This window comes from Gigantopelta aegis, chromosome 9, assembly GCF_016097555.1.
Source record: "Gigantopelta aegis isolate Gae_Host chromosome 9, Gae_host_genome, whole genome shotgun sequence".
In the NCBI taxonomy this organism is placed as follows: Eukaryota; Metazoa; Mollusca; class Gastropoda; order Neomphalida; family Peltospiridae; genus Gigantopelta; species Gigantopelta aegis.
The window spans coordinates 33,582,447-33,604,049 of NC_054707.1; the positions used below are offsets into that span (position 1 = coordinate 33,582,447).

At 37.1% G+C, this 21,603-nt stretch overlaps 1 protein-coding gene across 1 annotated transcript in view; it reads left to right on the forward strand.

The window, feature by feature from the left end:
- Positions 1 to 21,603, forward strand: part of LOC121380885 — a 161,864-nt gene that overhangs the window by 120,985 nt on the left and 19,276 nt on the right. The window contains 6 exon segments of the mRNA XM_041509892.1: positions 11,522 to 11,726; positions 15,216 to 15,414; positions 16,016 to 16,184; positions 17,573 to 18,065; positions 18,496 to 18,709; positions 20,850 to 20,992. Coding sequence (XP_041365826.1) covers positions 11,522 to 11,726; positions 15,216 to 15,414; positions 16,016 to 16,184; positions 17,573 to 18,065; positions 18,496 to 18,709; positions 20,850 to 20,992 — 1,423 coding nt within the window.

Genomic DNA, 21,603 nt, shown 5'->3' on the forward strand with positions numbered 1-21,603 from the left:
AGGGCATGGTTGCTATGCACCATGGCAAGATCCATTAGAACTGTCTGTTGGTATTGCACTGTCAGCAGAGATGCTTTGTTGGACAATTGTATGTATAATAGCATTAATTAGCACATTTATTTAAGTTTGTTATATAAAAATCTTGGGATTCAGAAAAGCAAGTATGTTGGCTATTATATTAATAACTAGAGTAGAATTTTTGGAAGGTATGAGATTTGAGAAATTAAATGCTGAATTACAATTTTTATTTTTATTTTAGTTTTATTATTTAAGTTGTCTGGTAATGAAATATTTTTGAGTTAAATGTCATATGTTGATTAACACATTATTTCAGTTAATATCAACTTTAGTGCATGTTTTTCTTCCCCAGTAAATTATGGTTGAAAATGTTATTCTCTTTATAAATATTACACAATTACTAGATTGAATCTTGATGTTTTTTTTTCTTTTTTTTTTTTTCTGTTTTTTTTACATAATTTTTATAATGCAACTTTGATAATACCTTCTTTATTTCTCTTTGAGATTTGCACTTCATCAATAAATATAATTTGTTTATTGTTGTTAAAATCAGATAAATGTGAACTCCCATCTGATGGCTATCAGGCATGTTCTAGCCACAGCTAATGTTACAACACTATCAATGGTCTTCTGTACACCACTCTGTGCAGTGGTCTCACCCAGAGGTGTGTGCTTTAATGTGCAGTGCATATGTTTGAAGAGCAAGATAAATATTGAGTTGTTTGATCACCAGGTTTCCTAGTACACCTTGCTTGAACTCCCGAGAAATGTAGCTGTGTGTTGATCTGGTATCATATATATACCTTAGCAAAAATAGAAAGAGCACATTTGTCAATAACAAAAAAAAAAAAAATTGTTGGTAGACATAAAAAATTATTAAAAATATCGATTAAAAATGGCTCTTTAATTAGAAACTCAATTCCTTTGCAGACAGATTTGTGATGTATGATCAATACAGTGAAACACCTCAAAATCAGAAATTTTTCACAATCCTTTTTTAAATCTTAATAGAAGTATGTTTTATTTAACGACACCACTAGAGCACATTGATTAATTAATCATCGGCTATTGGATGTCAAACATTTGGTAATTCTGACACGTAGTCATCAGAGGAAACCTGTTACATTTTTCCTAATGCAGCAAGGGATCTTTTATATGTGCCATCCCACAGACAGGATAGCACATACCACAGCCTTTGATATACCAGCCGTGGTGCACTGGCTGGAACGAGAAATATAAATCTTAATACAGAACAGAGTCACTATCTAAACTGAATACCCCTTAAAACCAAACTTTTTACTTTGCCTCATGGATGTCTGCTTTTTGGGGGGGGGGGGGGGGGGGGGGGGGGGGGGGAGTTACTGTATGTATAATATACTGACATCCAAAATACAATATAATTTGAATAATGGAAATGAAATTGTGGTTAAATATGTTCCTGCTTTTATGGAATGGAATTTTATTTACAATATGCAAAACACCATGCTCATGAATATACAGTCTTCAATGGTCTCTCAGTCTTGGTATAGTTTCTTTTGAATGTCATCTAAGAACTACCTTTCTTTGTTTTTATAAAAAGATAAATTATGTAATCAACCGTACTTCCTAAATGAAGATTATTGGAATTAAGAAGTACATGGTTGATATATTTATAAGAATGAATGAATGAATGAATGAATGAATGAATGAATGAATGAATGAATGTTAAACGACACCCCAGCACAAAAATACAAATTAGCTATTGGGTGTCAAACAAAGGTATTATAAAATTGATCTTTCTAAAGTAAACCCATATTGATATATAATTCTGTATACCTGTTTCAGTTAGGTCACAAGTGGAGTCTTTCTCTTTAAATATTCTCTAGACCTTTGTCACATGTGAATTATATTGATACTGTTAATGATTGAATTAAGGTAATAAAAAACATTAACTCCCCCCCCCCCCCCCCAAAAAAAAAAAAAAAAACCCAATGCTAATCAATATGTAATAGTGATTTTTTAAACCAAGTGCTAAGGTAGTGTAGTTAAAACATTATGTCTCCCCGCCCACGTTATCATGTTTTAGAATATTTAGTTCTCTCACTGCACCAGATGGTCTAGTTAATATTACTGCAATGATCGATGTGTGCATGAATGATGAAAGTTGCTAGAATAAATGAAACACACTGACAGTAATCATTAATATTCATTTATATATCCACTCATATTGCAGTATGCTTTTTTGCCACATCTTATATACCACAATTTAATTCATAGTAGAGCAGCTGAGACCGATATTTTTGGAAGGGGTGCAACCGGTGTTACAACATTTGTTATTATATATCAAAATGTTTACCTGAGTCTGTAGATTATGAAAACCAATGATGACATTGCGGCAATTTAGTGTGTGCTGAAATATTGACCTTTATTTGGGGGTACCAGTACCTCCATAGGGATTTTAAAAAACCTAAATTTCATTGCCTAAAGAAATTTGGTAGAAACATTGACAACATGTCGAACACACATGCTAGAGCATTCATTGAATTTGGTAGAATCATTGACAACATGTCGAACACACATGCTAGAGTATTCACTGAATTTGGTAGAAACATTGACAACATGTCGAACACACATGCTAGAGCATTCACTGAATTTGGTAGAAACATTGACAACACGTCGAACACACATGCTAGAGCATTCACTGAATTTGGTAGAAACATTGACAACACGTCGAACACACATGCTAGAGCATTCACTGAATTTTCTGGGGCAGGACATAACCCAGTTGTAAAGCGTTCGCTAGATGGAAGGTCGGTTTTGGATCGATCCCCATCAGTGGGCCCATTGGGATATTTCTCGCTCCAGCCAGTGCACCACGACTGGTAATATCAAAGGCTTTGGTATGTGTTATCCTGTCTGTGGAATGGTATATGTAAAAGATCCCTTGCTGCTAATCGAAAAGAGTAGCCTATGACATGGCGAAAGCGGGTTTCCCTCTCTCTATATCTGTGTGGTCCTTAACCATATGTCCAACGCCATATAACCGTAATTAAAATGTGTTGAGTGTGTCGTTAAGTAAAACATTTCCTTCCTTCCTTCATTAAATTTTCTGGTTTAAGTACAAGTCAAATGGTTAATACTGACTTTAAATGACTTTTAAAAAATCTCATTCATTTTAAGCCTCATGTACATAATTTTAAATAGAAATAATATATTCTTGACAAAATTAAAAAAAAATTCTGAATATGCATTTAAATGTTGTCTTGATATATTCTTTACATTATATAATTATATAAATTTAACCAAAACATTAATATATTGGTTTTCAATCCAAAGCTGAAAAATAGCAATTCTAAAAACAGAAACAAGAATTTTTAAATTTTTTCATTGACACCGTAGCCCATTATATTTATGTTCATTGACACGGGTCTCAGCCCAGAATTAATACTTTAGTGTCAAACATAGTAATTAATGAAACAAGATCTAGAAAGGGTCTTTTATGAGTATTGTCCTAATGTATCTTATACTGAACAACAAGAGAAATACAGATACTCTGTGGCGTTGTTGTTAAGCCATCGGACATAAGACTGATAGGTACAGGGTTCGCAGCCCGGTACCGGCTCCCACCCAAAGCAAGTTTTAACAACTCGGTGGGTAGGTGTAAGACCACTACACCCTATTCTCTCTCACTAACCACCGGCCTCGGTGGCGTCGTGGTTAGGCCATCGGTCTACAGGCTGGTAGGGATTTTTAGGCTGGTAGTCGAGGCATGGGATTTTTAATCCAGATACCGACTCCAAACCCTGAGTGAGTGCTCCGCAAAGCTCTTTGGGTAGGTGTAAACCACTTGCATCGACCAGTGATCCATAACTGGTTCAACAAAGGCCATGGTTTGTGCCTGTGGGAAGCGAAAACAAAAGATCCCTTGCTGCTAATCGTAAAGAGTAGCCCATGAAGTGGCGACAGCGGGTTTCTTCTCAAAATCTGTGTGGTCATTAACCATATGTCTGACACCATATAACCGTAAATAAAATGTGTTGAGTGCGTCGTTAAATAAAACATTTCTTTCTTTCTTTCTCTCACTAACCACTAACAACTAACCCACTAACCGACTGTCCTGTACATATAGTCCAGATAGCTGCTGAGGTGTGTGTCCAAGACAGCGTGCTTGAACCTTAATTGGATATAAGCACGAAAATAAGTTGAAATAAATAAAAATAAATAAATACTGAATTAATGTTATCATGAAAACAAATTAAAAACAAAAAACAAACATAATTCGCTCCCAAACCAGACATTTTTCATAGTCCCTTTCTAACTATCAGTACAGAAAAGAACGGAGGAATACCATTTAAAACCCCCCAGACTTTTTACTGTTTTCTGTGTGATCAGTTTTTGGGGGTTTCACAATATATATATTTCTTTTATTGTTCAGTGTATGAGTAGCAGACAGTGGCGATCAAGTGTACTGACTGGAAATGGTAAAAACTCATCTCGTCTAGTGATAAGGATTGATCCGGCGACCATACAAACACTGGTCTGATTAATGTGATTTCAGAGCTAAAGCCCAGTCCAGTGTGTGGAGCTCGACTCCCTGCTGTGTCAATGTGTTGGTCATCTTCTTGTTTGATTGAAGGCCAGTTCTGAAAATAGAGAGGAATCGGGATGGAAATAATAGAAGAAATCAATAGTACTTTACAGAGCTCCTGGCTGTCTCTAATTACTGTAATGACCACACTGAAGACTAACCCAGAGCAAATGACCTTCCAGAGGCACAAATAGCTGACTAGAAAAAATACTGTGATAGCCAACAAACAATCATCAGTGTACTTATACTTGTATACAAAAAATATTTGAATATAGAGAGAAAAACAGTGCATTGACTTGAGGTTTATTCTTTTATTTGAACAGTTCTTCATGTGTGTAGTGTATGTATATATATATCTTACATACAAATCATCTTACATACAAATCTACTACTGTGAGATAAATTAGTTTAAAAAAAATATATATATATATTTATCAACAGCATTGTCTTTTTCTATGCATTCTCTCATAGACAGGACAGCACATACCATATATTTTAATGTTCATAGAAAATGAAGGAAAAAACCAATCTGACCTACTGATCTTTAAGTTCACTGATTCCACTTGAGGTGCTTGCATCGCAGGATCAAATCACCTCAGTGGATCCGTTCAACTGATTGGGTTTTTTCTCGTTCCAACCAGTGCACGACAACTGGTCAAAGGCCATGGTATGTGCTTTCCTGTCTATGGGAAAATGCATATAAAAGATTTCTTGCTGCATTAAGAAAATGTAGCGGGTTTCCTCTATTGACTACGAGTCAGAATTACCAAATGTTTGACATCCAATAGCCGATGATTAATATATCAATGTGCTCTAGTGGTGTCCCACTATTTCTGGCTAGTATATAGATTATAAAAAGGTGAGGGTATGAGTAAAGTGGAATGTTCAGGAGACCAAATGCTTAACAACAGTTTGACTGGTATCATTGTCTTCCATCATATTTTTCATTTCAACATATTTTTCATGCTTATATCCAATTAAGGTTTAAGCATGCTATCCTGGGCACACATACCTCAGCTATCAGGGCTGTCTGTCCAAGACAGTGGGCTACTTATTAGTGTGGGAAAAGAGGGTGTAGTAGTTGTACACTTGCCCATTGAGTTGTTAAAACTTGCTCTGGGTAGGAGCCAGTATCGGGCTGCGAACCCAGTACCTACCAGCCTTATGTCTGATGGCTTAACCACGACTCCACTGAGGCCAGTTTCTGTCATATCATATCCATCTACTCTTAGAAGTAAAAAAAACCAGTCTAGTAAATGACCATGATCGTGCACCATCCTGAACATGCCTCGGGTATGTAGTTCCGACAGATGTTCTTTAATGATTACTACAACTCGATGTTTAGTCAAACTTTAATTTTATGGGAGTTGAAAAATCTAAATTTGTGTAATAAAACTTGTGCCTGGGCATTGATCTGCGTGTTGTGAGTACCAATCTGAACACCTGCTTGTCCAGGAGTCAAACAATAAACAACATCGTTTGAGCCAATAAAAGTAGAAAATAGCTCAAATAAAGAACCCATTAACACCCAGCAAACTTGTATGACTTTTTGTCTGTCTGTTGAGTAATGGACAGAGTGAAATTCTCTCCTCTCCCTCCCCCCCCCCCCCCCCCCCACACACACTGGAAGTGCTTGCATATTGTTCACCTGTGTCTCCAATCACCTGAATTATGTATTGTGTTGCAATCAAAGTCACATTTTCAGGTGCATACAGCTTGTAGTTGGCTAGCTTGCCTCAGTGAAATCCTCAGAGGTGATCTGTGGTCAGTGTACGGATATTGTGTCATCGGTGACAGTGGCTGAGTACGGTATCACTGGGGGAGGAAGGACAAGCTCAAGATATGGATGTTGAAAAGGTTGCCATGGGATAAAAACGGACAGCTTTATTGCAGTGCGGATTATACGCATGTACATATGTATGAGACACATGAGTATTACCGACTGACAGTTCTGACAAAATACACTGACTTGTTGGGATATCAATGTCATCATTCTGACAAGGATGTGCAGGTTTTTCAGATCATTCATACTTGATTACCCGTGCTCACGTCTGGTGTGGAACGTAACAATGTACAATCAGTGATTGTCGGTGCATGTAAATGAGTGACCTTTGAATTTAACTGCCTTAAAAAAATATATAATGTGGATATACATGTAGTTGAAGTGGTTGAATTTAATCTTGTTAACTCTATATGGAAAGCGGCACCGCGGTATGGATTTAATGTCAATAGCTGTATGAAGGTGCAGTATAAATATTTGATGATAAACATGGTAAGCAATTACATGTACTTGCATATTGAGAAAACTTAATCCATCATTACCAGTTTTTATGGTCATACTTGTTTTACCATTACATTTTTTTTTTCATTTCATTTCAACTTATTTCCGTGCTTATATCCAATTAAGGTTCAAGCACACTGTCCTGGGCACACACCTCAGGGAAGGACTTTAATTCCTTTGGCACTGTCACTAACCCTAACTCCAACTCTATTTATGATAAGTATTTATAATGTTCTTTATATACACGTGACAGTGCCAAAGAAAAGTCCTACCCACCTGAGCTAGCTGGGCTGTCTGTCCAGGACAGTGGGTTAGTTGTTAGTGGTTAGTGAGAGAGAACAGGGTGTAGTGGTCTTACACCTATCTATTGAGTCGTTAAACCTCGCTCTGGGTGGGAGCCAGTGCCAGGCAGCGAACCCTGTACCTACCAGCCTTATGTTCGATGGCTTAACCACAACACCACCAAAAAAAACGTAGCTCGCTACAATCTAGATCATCCCCCCCCCCCCCCCCCCCCCCGCTAAAATTCCTGTACATGTATCTGAATAGTGAACATCTGAAGTAATTATCTTTGTTTACAAAATACACACATTTTCTGTTTTGTATACAGAATGGATTTTCAGCCACAAACACCGAGACAATCAGAAACACACTGGATTTGCTAGTGTCATGGGAAAACAGTACCAAGCCATTTTGGTTTATTTGCAATTGAAAATTGTTCCACAGTGTCATCCAATTACTGGAGACGCCTGAAGATGGCAAGCATTGTATTCTGTCAACACTTGTGATGTTTCCTGTTTTGAAATCAACCATTTTTAGTTCATTTCCTAACATTTGATACTGACCTGGAATGGGCCCTGGTCTGGTGCTTATAAAACTTTTAGAGTCTAGACTCGAGACTCAAATAGTCCTGAGACACTAATGTCATGACAATGCCATACAAACTGTATTCATGTGACATCATTTGAGATTGAGTCTGGACTCTAAAAGTTTTATATGCGTGGGCCCTGTTCCACAGAGCGATCTTAGCACTAAGATCACCTGAAGTGCATAACTACCTTTTGCACTTAGGTGATCTTAGCACTGAGATCACTTTGTAAAATGGGTCCTTGGTTTATAAAGCTTCAGTATAAAGGAATATTCAAGAGCACAGTTTAAATAATATTTATTCTGCAGTCAAATACAGTGTTTTGGGATTGGCCAACAAGCCAGTATCTCAAGGCCTCTCCCTATGTTAAACACAAACACATATTTAGTACATGACGGAAATGGAAGCAATAAAATATTGGCATGAGTTCGACCCATACCCCCGTTTCAGTGGTTAAGTTAGGGTTAGTCTTAGAGCCTTTGATATAGAGGGGTATGGGTCGAACTTTTTTCAAAATATTTCCACTATGATTATCTAGAAGGATAGATAGAAAGATTTTAAAAAAAGCAAAGACGAAGATCAGGAAGAATAAAGGAAAGAAGGATGAACAGTTTTAATGAATAATGGTTAATTATTTTCGACATGCTTGCTATATTTATAAGGAACTTCTGAACATGTTTATAAATAGATATTTTCTTGAAAACTAAGGTTTAGATCACCAAATAATAAAGTATGGCAGTCAATTAAGATAACAATAGTTGGGTAAATGGGTATTATGAGCGGTATTGTATATTGGACAAAAGCATAAACAAATCTTGAGAAACAAGGTGACGACAAGTACAAAAAAGGCTGTCACATGTATGTCATACAAATTTATTAACTTGATGTGATGACAAATGGAGAGGTGTGGACAGAAATCCCCCCCCCCCTTCCCAAATACTTAATAAAAACATTGTACAGCAACAACAGTAGTCTTTTTTCTTTCATTCTTTAGAGCCAGAGCCCTATTTCATTTCAGTTTAACTTATTTTTGTGCTTATATCCAATTAAGGTTCAAGCACGCTGTCTTGGGCACACCTCAGATATCTGGGCTGTCTGTGCAGGATAGTTGTTAGTGGTTTGTGTGAGAGAAGAGAGTTTAGTGGTCTTATTGTACACCTACCCATTGAGTCATTAAAACTCGCTCTGGGGTGGGAGCTGGTACCGGGCTGCCAATTAACTCAGTACCTACCAGCTTTATGTCAGATGGCTTAACCACGACACCACCAAGGCCGGTAGAGCCCTATTAAAATGTAGCATAACCTGTGGTTGATGACTGATTGTGCATCCTTCCAATTCATTTCAAAATTGTGAAAGCAAAAATGCCAATCTGTAGTCAGTTTTGAAAAGTTAGATACCTTATAATCACTGTACTGAAAGGTTTTAAATAAAATAATTTATATTCTTTAAAAAATTTTTTATTCAAACCAAACGATCAGTTTACTGTACACTTGTGAGAAGTTTGCATGCATTTACACAATCAGTTTTTTTTAATGTATAAACACATAACGTTCTATCTTACTCATTTCAAATGTAGATTTGTGTTTTTTTATCTTTAAACCACACCTATCAGAGACAGGTACAAAGTGGAAGTGTGTTCCACACCTGTATTTTCAAGGTGAATTGTGCACCTAGTGATTTAGTTTAACCTGTGGAGGCAGTGACATCATATGAGGGTTTTAAGGTCAGACAGTTCACCAATGTCACTCTGTCCTAGCCGTGAGATATTCTTATAGGACACTTAAGTGTTTATAGAGTATTTCTTGTTGCTTACTGATGCAGAAATTCTCACAAGCACATAACCTTGTTGTGGTGTACGTCTCATACATATTATTGTACTTAATATTAAAAGCTGTCTGTCTGTCATAGTTGCATGATCTTGGTTAGTTGAAAATTAAATGATGGAACTAAAGTTATTTTTCTAAAGTGCCAATTAACAGAGAAACTGTCACTGGGCCATCCTTAAATTAATACTCATTTATCTATAACCTGGTTCACTCCACACTTTAGTTAGTAGTTGATTGGATGCTAACTAGTTTATAAAAATTGGATGCTAACTATTTTTTTTATTATTATTTTAATTTTATTTTATATAAGATAATAAAGACAAAAGAAGCAAAAACAAATTGTAGAGAAGTGAGTTTAACAGATTTTACTGAATTTGCATTTTCTATTATTTATTTCATTTGTTTTATCCTATTTTTAATTCTATCCATCTGTGCATTACCACTTAGATAAAGATATATATATTGGGTGGCCCCAACAAAATAATAACCCTATTTAATACTGAAATTTGAATTATTAAAAAAGTATGGAGTCTTGTTACTTTGATATTTCACACCCATTACTATATGAATCTCTTCCACATTCAGGTAAAACTTTATGCCCATAGGTAAAATATTGTTAAAATAGCAACAGATTCAATATTAGTTGTTTATCATACTTTCAAGGTTGTACAGAACATATTATAAGGTGAGTCACTTGCATTAAATTGCATAGTAACCCTTATGAGATGGCCTTACTAGTAGAATGGGTCAAATGTGTAAATAACAGGAATCTGGGTCGTTTCGCTCTGAAACCTGTTAACACGAAGTCATGTTGCCCTTATTTTCAATCACCCTGGGTTATTTTGTCCCCATTTAAAATAATAATAGTATTTAACAATGTACATCTAATGATGTAGCCAACAATTTCTTCTCCTCTCTTCTCTAGTTTGACGTACAGTAGTCGATGTATTTTTTATGCTGGGGTGTCATTAAACATTCATTCATTCATTCATTCATTCATTCATTCCTCACTTCCCGTTCAAAAAAACAGTTGCTTAAATGAAATTATATCTAAAATTACCCACACCCATTTTAACATGTTTCCATTTAATATAATAATTAATAAATATTTCAGTAATACTTTGTTTTTTATGTTTGTTTATGATAAAATACAATTGGGGTGAAAACAGAAATTAACTAATTTCACGAGTTTGACAACTCAACTAATTGGACAAAATTACCCAGGGTGAAACAACTACAGCAAATTGGTAACCCGTATGAAATGAAATAGTCTTAATACAATATGTTTTACGTAGTTCAAATACAAAAATTTTCAGTCCCCTACTGGACCACTAGGGACTACAGGTTTTGTCCCATCTGTCCATCTGTTTGCATGTAGTTTTCTAGATGGGGTTTTTTCCCAATGCCTCACGATATTAAGCTAAAATTTTGTGTGTTTATCGTATAGCATTACAGATCAAGTTTGATCAGATCAGTGGAGATTTTCCCATTTTTGATAGACGGAGTTATGGCCCTTGGACTGAGGAGATATGAACATTTGTGTGTGTCTGGTTGAGGACATGTATTGCTTCAGTAGTGCTCTCAGAACGAATGTTCAGATTTTAATACAAAATATATATAGCAACATAAGCTATAAGACTTTTTAATGTCAAAGAAATTCAATACAGTTTACTTACATATAATTTTATTTCAACAATTTTCTTCTTTTTTTCCAGCCCCGAACCCGAGAGCACAATATTTAGTGACATAAGCTACAAGATTTTTTAATGTCAAAGAAATTCAACACATTTTAATCACATATAATAGTTTTATTTCAAAAAAAAAAAAAAATTATTTTCCAGCCCCGAACCCAAGAGCACAATGTTTAGTGACATAAGCTACAAGATTTTTTAATGTTAAAGAAATTCAGCACAATTTAATCACATATAATTTTATTTCATCGTCGTCTTTTTTAATTCCAGCCTCGAACCCGAGAGCACCAGCGTCGCCGGACGACAATTGTGACGTACGAGCCGGACCACAACCGATCGGCTGAGTATGACTCGGGGACCGTGTCCGACATGGATGTCCCTTCCGGCTTCACCCGGGGCGGGTTCATGCGGTCCAGTCTCCCCATCGTGCGCAGCGCCTCCCTGTCGTTCGAGAGGCCACTTGGAGACACGCTCGGTGAGATCAGTTTGTAATCAGATATTACATAAATTATCGTATAGGGGTGTTAGGCAGTGAATTAATAAATTGTAGATGGTGGGGCCAAAGGAATGGTATCTTAATGCAAGTGACCGGCCTCAGTGGCGTCGTGGTAGGCCATCGGTCTACAGGCTGGTAGGTACTGGTTTCGGATCCCAGTCGAGGCATGGGATTTTTAATCCAGATACCGATACCGACTCCAAACGCTGAGTGAGTGCTCCGCAAGGCTCAGTGGGTAGGTGTAAACGACTTGCACCGACCAGTGATCCATAACTGGTTGAACAAAGGCCATGGTTTGTGCTATCCTGCCTGTGGGAAGCGCAAATAAAAGATCCCTTGCTGCTAATCGGAAAGAGTAGCCCATGTAGTGGCGACAGCGGGTTTCCTCTCAAAATCTGTGTGGTCCTTAACCATATGTCTGACGCCATATAACCGTAAATAAAATGTGTTGAGTGCGTCGTTAAATAAAACATTTCTTTCTTTCTTAATGCAAGTGAAGCGGGACTTAGTCCAGTGGTAAAGTGCTCGATTGATGCACAGTTGGTCTGAGATTGATCACTGTCATTTTGGCCCATTGGGTTATTCCTTGGTCCAGCCAGTGCACCATGGCTGGTATATTAAAGGCTGTGGTATGTGCTATCCTGTCTGTGGGATGGTGCATATAAAAGATACCTTGCTACTAATAGAAAAATGTAGCTGGTTTCCTCTTCAAGACTGTTAAAATTACCAAATGTTTGATATCCAATAGCTGATTATTAATAAAGTCAAGTGTGCTCTAGTGATGTCATTGAACAAAACAAACTTTTTTTTGTGATGTCATCATCACCTTGTGTTATCAAATATTCCATAAATTATTACATAGGGGTAGCAAATTAATAATTGTAAATGTTAGGTTTGAAGGAATGGTATTTTAATGCAAGTGACACCAAATTGGTCAGTTTAGTCCTGGGTGCCTTTTTGTCTCTGTGATATGACTGGTGGTTAATATGAGAGATGTTAGTATAGTACCTTACACCACCTCAGAGGCAAGATCAATCTCATTCTAAGGTACTCTCTGCTTGGATTTTTCCCCCATCCCAACCATCGCTTCACAACGGATCAAAGGCTATGGTATGTGCTGTTGTCAGGAAAAGTGCACATAAAAGATCCCTTGCATTTAATGGGTTTTTTTTTAAGATTACATATAAAAAATTACGAAATGTTTGACATCCAATAGCTGATGATTAATGAATCAATTTTTGTTCTATTTTTGCTGGGACAATAAATAATTAAAAAATCACCAAAAAACCCCCAACAGTGGATATATTACGTGAAAGGCATTTGCCGAAGCATATCAACCATATCTCTTACTCTGTTTAAACACTTCTGTGCTTCTCATAATAAAGTAATACATATAATAAAGTATCTGTGTTAAAAAAAAAAAGAAAAAAAAAAGCCTTCAAGTGAAGTACTGTCCTGGGTTCACACCTCAGTCTGATGGGATCTCTGTACTGGTGGCTTGTTGGTGGCAAGTAAAGCTCACTCATCCAGTACTTAACCTTTAGACTACTGGATTAATTTTTAACAAAAACCACGTTGAGTGGGTACAAGTTTATAATTTTTACTCACATATATTCACTTAAATGTTTTATAAATACATGAAATAAAGTTCATATATGAATCGGTAAGTATTATTTTCGTGTCTTTTTTTGTAATTTTTATAATTTTAGATCGGCTAATGGTGATTAAAATTAGGCAAAAAATCAAAAAAGTTGCGTTTACTTACGGGCATTTGTGGCCAGCTGTCCAGTATTTATGTTCATTATTCCCGATAAGTGTTTTCTGACCAGAATCTTTTTTAAAACCCGAACTACGATTCATATTGCAATATTTGGTAATTTTCGTTGTTGGTAAAACGATCAAATTTATTATCAAATTAGCTGTCACAATCAGCCACCATTTTGAAAAAAAATCTTTTTTCTTTAATTATATTTCCGTTTCCGGTGAGTGTCGTGTGCAAAACGGCGGGAAATATGAATTGGGGAATGCACTGTATACAGTGTACAGTATATCGACTGACGTGACGTCGGGCGAGATATCGCGCCTGCAGTAGTCAGAAGGTTAACAACTTTTATGACTTTAGTGGCTTATCCACTCTGTCACTGAAACCATTATATTTAGATTGCTGTAGATGCAATTTTAAACATTTGTTTGTTGCTTTTACATCTAAACAGGCACATGTTGTAGTCAAGTGAGTGCTAATACTCATGTAGTACCCAAGTGGATGAACTAACCTCAGTGGCATCGTGGTTAGGCCATCAGTCAACAGGCTGGTAGGTACTGGGTTCGGATCCCAGTCGAGGCATGGAATTTTTAATCCAGATACCGACTCCAAACCCTGAGTAAGTGCTCCGCAAGGCTCAATGGGTAAACCACTTGCACCGACCAGTGATCCATAACTGGTTAAACAAAGGCCATGGTTTGTGCTATCCTGCCTGTGGAAAGTGCAAATAAAAGATCCCTTGCTGCTAATCAGAAAGAGTAGCCCATGAAGTGGTGACAGCAGGTTTCCTCTCAAAATCTGTGTGGTCCTTAACCATATGTCTGACGCCATATAACCGTAAATAAAATGTGTTGAATGCGTCGTTAATTAAACCTTTCTTTTTCTTTCCTAAATTGATGGGATGGGACATAGTCCAGTGGTACAGAGCTTGCTCGATGCGCAGTTGGTGTGGGATCGATCCCCATCGGTGGGCCCATTGGGCTATTTCTCGTTCCAGCCAGTGCACCACGACTGGTATATCAAAGGCCGTGGTATGTACTACCCTGTCTGGGATGGTCCATATAAAATATCCCTTGCTGTAATCTAAAAAAAGTATCCCATGAAGTGGCAACAGCGGGTTTCCTCTCAATATCTGTGTGGTCCTTAACCATATGTTTGACACTATATAACCGTAAATAAAATGTGTTGAGTGTGTTGTTAAATAAAACATTTCTTTATTTCTTTTACCCAAGTTAATAGTTATTTGATGACATTGGCTTAGCTAGTGTAGAATTTTAGTGTTGGTAATCTTGAATTTTTCTTTTCTTTTCTTAAATTTATTTATGGCAATAATAAACACATATTTGAATTTATCTTACTCTTTATTACTTAGCTAATGTAGAATTTTAGTGTTGGAAATCTTGAATTTTTCTTTTCTTTTCTTAAATTTATTTATGGCAATAATAAACACATATTTGAATTTATCTTACTCTTTATTACTTAGCTAGTGTAGAATTTTAGTGTTGGTAATCTTGAATTTTTCTTTTCTTCTCTTAAATTTATTTATGGCAATAATAAACACATATTTGAATTTATCTTACTCTTTATTACTTTTGTTTCATTTTCTTTCATATTTGATCTTGCACGTGGCAAATCCTAAACTTTTTCAAATTGATTTTGCTCTTTATCACTCTTATGGTTTTTAAAAAACAACATCCTTGTTTTAGGTTTGGTCTTTCTGGTGTACGGAGATGAAACTAAAAAAGCCCTGCTTCCCAATGAGATTACAACACTCGACACCGTCCAGGCTCTGTTCGTGCGATCCTTCCCCGAGAAACTCTCAATGGACTACTTCAAAAGCACCAAGAAAAAAATCTATGTCCTTGAGCCAAAATCCAACATATTCTTTCAGCTAGAAGATTTGAGGTATAGACTATATGGTTATTTGCTTTAGTTCTTTGTACAGGGTTCATATGGTTCATAAAAATTCTGGAAAGTCATGAAATTGCAAAAAATAATTTTCCAACAAAAAGACATTGGCAGAAGGAATCAAAACATTATGATATTATTAAATTAAGTTGATGATCACAGAAATAAAATTGAAAATCCGTAAAAACAGTTATGGAAAATACCTTTAAAAAGTATTAGAAGAGTGTAAGAACTATGGTTTAGCAATTAATGTATGAAAAAAGGGGGGGGGGGGGGTGTAAATGAAAAAATTGTCAATGAATTTATAAGTGATTTCAGGAAGTTTGTTTAAAGGTTTACAATTTTTGAAGGAAAAAATGTCATATTTTATGCCATGATTTGATAGAAGGATCTGTTTTAGTAACCTTTGAAATATTGTCTGTTGTTAACTATTAAACATTTCATTATTATTAATATCAAACATTATCATAATTGTTTCATGTAAATGAATGTATTTTAAACATTAAACATTTTTCTTTCATGCTACAAAATATGGAATGTTTTCCATTCAGAATTCCATGATTATTCCATGTTCTATTTCAAATGTTTTGAATTCCAGGGATATCCGAGACCGCACAGTTCTGAAGGTCCACGAATGTGATAGTCAAGAGCCACAGAAGGTGAAGGACATTCAGCCAGTGAGGGGCCGGACCATACAACTTGCTAAGTCCCGTCCACCCCCAAAACCAGCACACACTTTGGTTGATGATCAGGCTGATAGAGATAAGGTATGCATTGGCTCTATTGTAAGGTAGATTTGTTCTAATGAATTACATTGTTTCGTATTATCCTAAAATCTGAACCCTTTTTGTCTGGGCTTTACAGAGGGAAAAGGTCAGATATGTGTTACTATTTCGATGACGGTGCAAACAGCGTCAACTTCTTATTTAAAATTTAATGTTAAAGTTTCGCTTCTAGATCGGTTTTTCACAAACTAACCCCTAGGTCAATGAAATGTGGTATAAAGTTGCACCTGTGGACATTCATCACAGAACACCAAATCGGTTTATAGTAGATGAGACATTTAGTTCCACAGAATTTATCTTTGTGTGTTGTAAACCGGCCTCGGTGGTGTCGTGGTTAGGCCAACGGTCTACAGGCTGGAAGGTACTGGGTTTGGATCCCAGTCGAGGCATGGGATTTTTAATCCAGATACCGACTCCAAATCCTGAGTGAGTGCTCCGCAAGGTTCATTGGGTAGGTGTAAACCACTTGCACTTACCAGTGATCCATAACTGGTTCAACAAAGGCCATGGTTTGTGCTATCCTGCCTGTGGGAAGCGCAAATAAAAGATCCCTTGCTGCTAATCGGAAAGAGTAGCCCATGTAGTGGCGACAGCGGGTTTCCTCTCAAAATCTGTGTGGTCCTTAACCATATGTCTGACGCCATATAACCGTAAATAAAATGTGTTGAGTGCGTCGTTAAATAAAACATTTCTTTCTTTCTTTCTTTCTTTGTGTGTTGTAAGGAATTATTTTAGGGGAATGTGGGGAAAGATCATCAGATTGTTTTACCTCAGTGGACTGATTGTTCTCTTGTTACAGTAGCTTCACAAAGCTGGGACCTAATTCACTAAACTCTTGTAACTTTGCGATATCACAGGGCAGTGCTAAAAGACGTGCAAAGAGGATGCTTTGTTGTCTAGCAGAGCCTAAGAGAGCTTTGTGAATTAGGCCCCAGGATGTGAAAGGATAAAGTTATAAAATTATTTTTATGTGATATATATTTAATTCTTATGCAAAGTATTGTTTTACTAGATGGATTTGATTTCACATATTAACAAAACATTTGCTTAAGTTGTCCCATAAATGTTTAAAAGATCCTCGCCCTTCACATGTTTCTCAGAATGTCTGGACAAATGTCCATTTCTATGGATGCTTTTGCTCTTTGGTTCTTAGTTCAGATCAAATAAAGTCACTGAAGGGAGCATAAAATGACCCCTTAATATGAAGGTGGGTGCTTAAAAATATAAACACTTGTAAAACTTTTATATAGCTTAATTGGTTTTACAGTTTCTAGTACTACAGGTAGTTAAACATCTTTATAAATTTAGCAAATTAAATACTGTCATGCTAGGGTTAAGGTCCTAAAACAGAGTTGTTTTTATTTTTATAGTATGCCAGAAGTCAGAGTTTGCCTCCTCATATTCCCCATGGTTACCAGGGTCTCATGGAAGAGCAGCGTGTGCAGTGGGAGGCTGAACAGAGGTCAAGGTCACAGACACCAGATCCGCAGAGGCCGCACACACTACCCATGACACAGCAGCGGCCCAAGGTTTCGCCAGACCGACTGCCAACCCCAGAACGATTGCAGCTGGGAACAATACCCGAGCACCATCTGATGAAGAATGGGTTTCCGGAGCAGGCCGTCAACGGTTACTACGAACCTGGTCCAGGTTACCATAGAGACCCCCGGCTCCTGACAGCTTCTCCTACTGGATCAAGTAGAACGTTTTCGCCACAGCCGGGGGTGCCTATCTATGAGACACCTTACGGGTACCACCAGCAGGCACCTGGGGCCCCGCCTCAGACGTATGTTGCTCACAGTGTACGGGCAAATACAGTACACGTGCCGCAAAGAGCCACAACAGTACCACCCACTGATCCCAGTACGTTTGGGTTCTTTTATTTACACCATAAATTTTGTACTAAGATTTGCATTTCTTTTTTGACATTTGATATTTTTTGGGATGCTATCCATCCATCCATCCATCCATTCCCCCCCCCCCCCCCATCCATTTATCCTTTTATCCTTACATCCATGATCACTCCAACCGTCCGTCCGTCCGTCCGTCCGTCTGTCCGTCCGTCCATCCATCCATCCATCCATCCATCCCCCTATCTCATCCCATCCCATCCTTCCAATTATTCATCCATTTATCTATTTATCCATCCATCTCTCATGGACTACATTTACTTTTACTTTAAAAATATGCAGTATTTCTCGATATATAACAATGTTATGATATATAGATAATGTTCATTATAAAAAAAAAAGTTTTTTAATGTTTGCTTTATTGAATTTCACTTTGATTTCAGGGCACGTCAGTCGCAATTCCTCCTCTAACCGCCACTCTCTCAGTTTCGCCCCCATGTCCACATCAGCTGGCGTTCCCCCAACACTGGACCCGAACTACCAGCGGTCGGCTAGCTATCGTGTGACCCCCGAGAGAGAGATTCCGAGAGAGGTTCCGAGGTCGCGGAGCATCACGCCACAGCCCGGGGACTTTGAAACCAAGTACACCCCGCCAATGTTTGTTGCTTTGCTTTGTATACTCAGCTTGCTCTCTTAGTCTTATATTGCGAGCCCATGCTTATAATAAAACGTTTAGAGTCCAGACTCAATCTCCAATGATGTCACACACACACAATTTGTATGGTGTTGCCATGGCGTTAAAGTCTCAGACTTCATTGGAGTCCGAGTCTAGACAATAAAAGTTTTATAAGCACCAGGCCTGGTTGTGAGAAAAATATATGTGTGTACAGAGGTGAATCCAGGATTTTTTAAATTAACAATAAATTCTAAAAAGGAATTTTTTTATTTTTTTAATTAAATAAGGCAAGCTTCCAAAGGGGTATGAGATCTCAAGGACATGCTCCCCAGAAAGTTTAGAAATATGAAATATGCTGAGAGGGCAAATTAATTTGACAAATGATGATTTAAAAGAAGTCATTAAAAAGGGCACCACCTGATGCATGGTCTTTCTAGGATCGATCCCGGTCAGTTTGTCCATTGGGCTATATCTCATCCCAGCCAGTACACCACGACTGGTATATCAAAGGCTGTGGTGTGTGCTATCCTGTCTGTGAGATGGTGCATATTAAAGATCCCTTGTTACTAATGGAAAAATGTAGCAGGTTTCATCTCTATTACTATATGTCAAAATTACAAAATGTTTGTCATCCAATAGGCGATGATTAATAAATCAGTGTGCTCTAGTGGTGTTGTTAAACAAAACAAACTTTAACTTTAAAAAGTGCACCTGAAACCCCCATGATCCCCTCTCGATCTGTCTTTGCAGTTTATTATGGTTGTAATTATAGCCAGTACATTTATTATGGTTGTGGTTATTACTAGTATATTTATTATTGTTCTATATGTAGGTGTAGCTAGTTGCAGGAATAAAAACTCAAATAACTGCTGAAGTATAACATACTGTATTTATACCTAAACTTATACTTATTGTTTTACCATTTACTGTTACCACTTGATCTATGTACGGTAACAGAAATTGTATTTTACCACTAATATCATTTTGAAATGTATTTTTCATTTATCTCTCTTCCTCACCATAACATATTTTAAAGATTTGCCTTTGAAAAATTCTTCTTCTACTAAACTCATCCTATAGAGTCTATTTAACCACTTGACCTATGCTATAGATAGAAACTAATTCATCACTCTGTTTGTAGAAACTAATCATACCACCTGTATTTTGAAAATGGTTTCATTAGTAGTTCTGTTCCTTAAACAGAAATGTAGGTAGGGTTAAAAGTTAAAGCATTTTCACATCTGCTAATTGATTACTCAGCAAAAAGACTGACATGTTGAAAATACTAAAATATTTTATGTTGATCTGTAGTATGTGTATAAATATTATATCCAATTTAAACCCATTTATCTGCATAGTTGCTCGGTGATGGGATAAACAAGTACTCGCTTTGGTGTGCGGTGCTTTTTGCAGTTGTTATAATTTATAACTGATTTTAGTTTTTAGTTTGGCAGTCAACTCTTTACCCCGACTTGAACTTTGTGTTGTAATACCTGATTAAAGTAGCACTTGACTGTTTTAATGTTTACTAAATACGTTCAAGTTTCGTGTGTTCAACTTGATATTGTAACTTAGGAATTGACATAGATGAACCAGAATTGACCTGACCTGACCTGACCTAAATTGCCATTGTTTTGAGTCGTTGAAATTGTGATTTATGACCTATGAATTTATAAAGAGGTGATTCAACATTTGGTTTGATAGTACTTTCCATTAATTTGAATCATATGAAACTAAGATCTATGACTTAAATATTATTATTGAATTCAATTATAGTGCTTTCCAGTCTCCATGAACATTGGTTTTTGTAAATAATTGTTTCATTTCACAGAAAAAAAGTAGAAGTGCTTTGAAAATAGCAAAAAATCCCACAATTTTTGTGTGCAACTTAAAACACAATTGTTTCAGAAATAAATAGATAGTAAGAAAACAACCTTCACTGTTGGGAAGGACTGACTATAGGTGACTCAAGACTTTACCTGATAAACCTGACATTGCCATGTTGATGAGTCATGTAAACAAGTATGATGTTCCCATCAAACTGCTTCCAAGAGTAATGAGATCTTACTTTATATGTAAAAAGACATGTTGTAATAGTGTTTTATGAACCATTTGTTACAGAAAGCGTATTGACCAGATGGAGGCTCAGCTGGCGAGCCTGACGGCGTGGGTTCACAAGTCGGTGGTGGACAAACCGGACCGGGGCATAGACGGCATGAAGAGTGGTAGTACGTCCGATGGGGACTCTTACTCCACATCCAGCAGTGAGTACAATCCATTGTCTGCTGGGGGGGGGGGGGGGGGGAGGGTGCAGTGAATACAGTCCATTGTCTGCTGGGGGGAGGGTGCAGTGAGTACAGTCCATTGTCTGCTGGGGGAGGGTGCAGTGAGTACAGTCCATTGTCTGCTGGGGGGAGGGTGCAGTGAGTACAGTCCATTTTCTGCTGGGGGGGGGGGGTGCACTCCTCACTGACAAAACCTTTAATGCAGGTGTCAAAATACTGCTGTCCCGACCAGTTTTTATTGGTCAATGTCATTATGGCTGTGAGATGTTTTTGTCGAAGGGGTCGAAATACTGCCGTCCCGACCAGTTTTTATCAGTCAATGTCATTATGGCTGGGAGATTTTTTTGCTGAAGGGGTCGAAATACTTCTGTCTGGACCAGTTTTTACTGGTCAGTGTTACCATGGGCCCTGGAGATTTTATTTTCGATTATCATCCCATTGGACCACCAGTTATTTCACTTTATTTATTTTTTATTTTGAAATGGTCATGTTCACAAGGTTTTGATTTGGGTCGGCAAAATTTTATACCTTACTGTGCTGAAAATCTGGCAGAAATGTCGTTCAATATTGACTCCTGTAATGCATTAAAA